This window comes from Penaeus monodon, chromosome 23 (assembly GCF_015228065.2).
Source record: "Penaeus monodon isolate SGIC_2016 chromosome 23, NSTDA_Pmon_1, whole genome shotgun sequence".
In the NCBI taxonomy this organism is placed as follows: Eukaryota; Metazoa; Arthropoda; class Malacostraca; order Decapoda; family Penaeidae; genus Penaeus; species Penaeus monodon.
Genome location: NC_051408.1, coordinates 37,638,906 through 37,639,539, shown reverse-complemented (window position 1 = coordinate 37,639,539; position 634 = coordinate 37,638,906). Strand labels below are relative to the sequence as shown.

The window sequence follows — 634 nt, the reverse complement described above, 5'->3', positions numbered from 1 at the left end:
TAACCCTCTTTGTCTATTTGTTAGTAAATTAAGTGTTTTCATTATCTCTCCATTCTAAGGATGGCCATTGCAGAACACTTTTTTTCTCTTTAGTTTGTCTACACCCTCACACCTCTTTCCCAACTGGGTCAGCAATTTTTTATTTTCCTCTTCTATCATCTTGATTTGGTAGCAATTTTCTTTTGCTCTGCATTATTACATGAATTGCATGCAAAGGACAAAGATGTTTTGTTAGACATGACAAAGAAGTCTTCAAAAGAAATCATGAAGAGATGCAACATCGGGAAAGCAACTGCAAAAAATTACCTGCAAATAAAAGGTAGAGTTTGTATGTTATTATTGCTTTTCATTTGCAATTGGTGATGCAACTTCTATGTTCCAGTTTCCATTACAAAGGAGAAAGAAGAACATACCAAAGTTGGTTCATCTAGCAAACTGACAACAACATCTAAGAAATGTTTTGCAACAATAGAACTTAATGTAAGTATGTGAGAGAATATCTAGAATATCCATATAAAGAGTAAACCATAGATAGTCAAATTTATAATTTATTAGATTTAGTAGAGCCATTTTTGTTGGAAACTTGTGCTAAGATGTATAACAGTTGTTATTTGTATCAATTTTGCTGTTAGTG

The 634-nt window shown here is 32.2% G+C and overlaps 1 protein-coding gene across 2 annotated transcripts in view; it reads left to right on the top strand.

Moving 5' to 3' along the window:
* The window catches only part of LOC119587987 (probable uridine nucleosidase 2), a 14,702-nt gene that overhangs the window by 13,066 nt on the left and 1,002 nt on the right, over positions 1 to 634 (top strand). For both annotated transcript variants that reach the window (XM_037936710.1, XM_037936709.1), the window contains one exon: positions 383 to 480. In XM_037936710.1, coding sequence (XP_037792638.1) covers positions 383 to 480 — 98 coding nt within the window. The remainder of the gene's footprint in view (positions 1 to 382; positions 481 to 634) is intronic.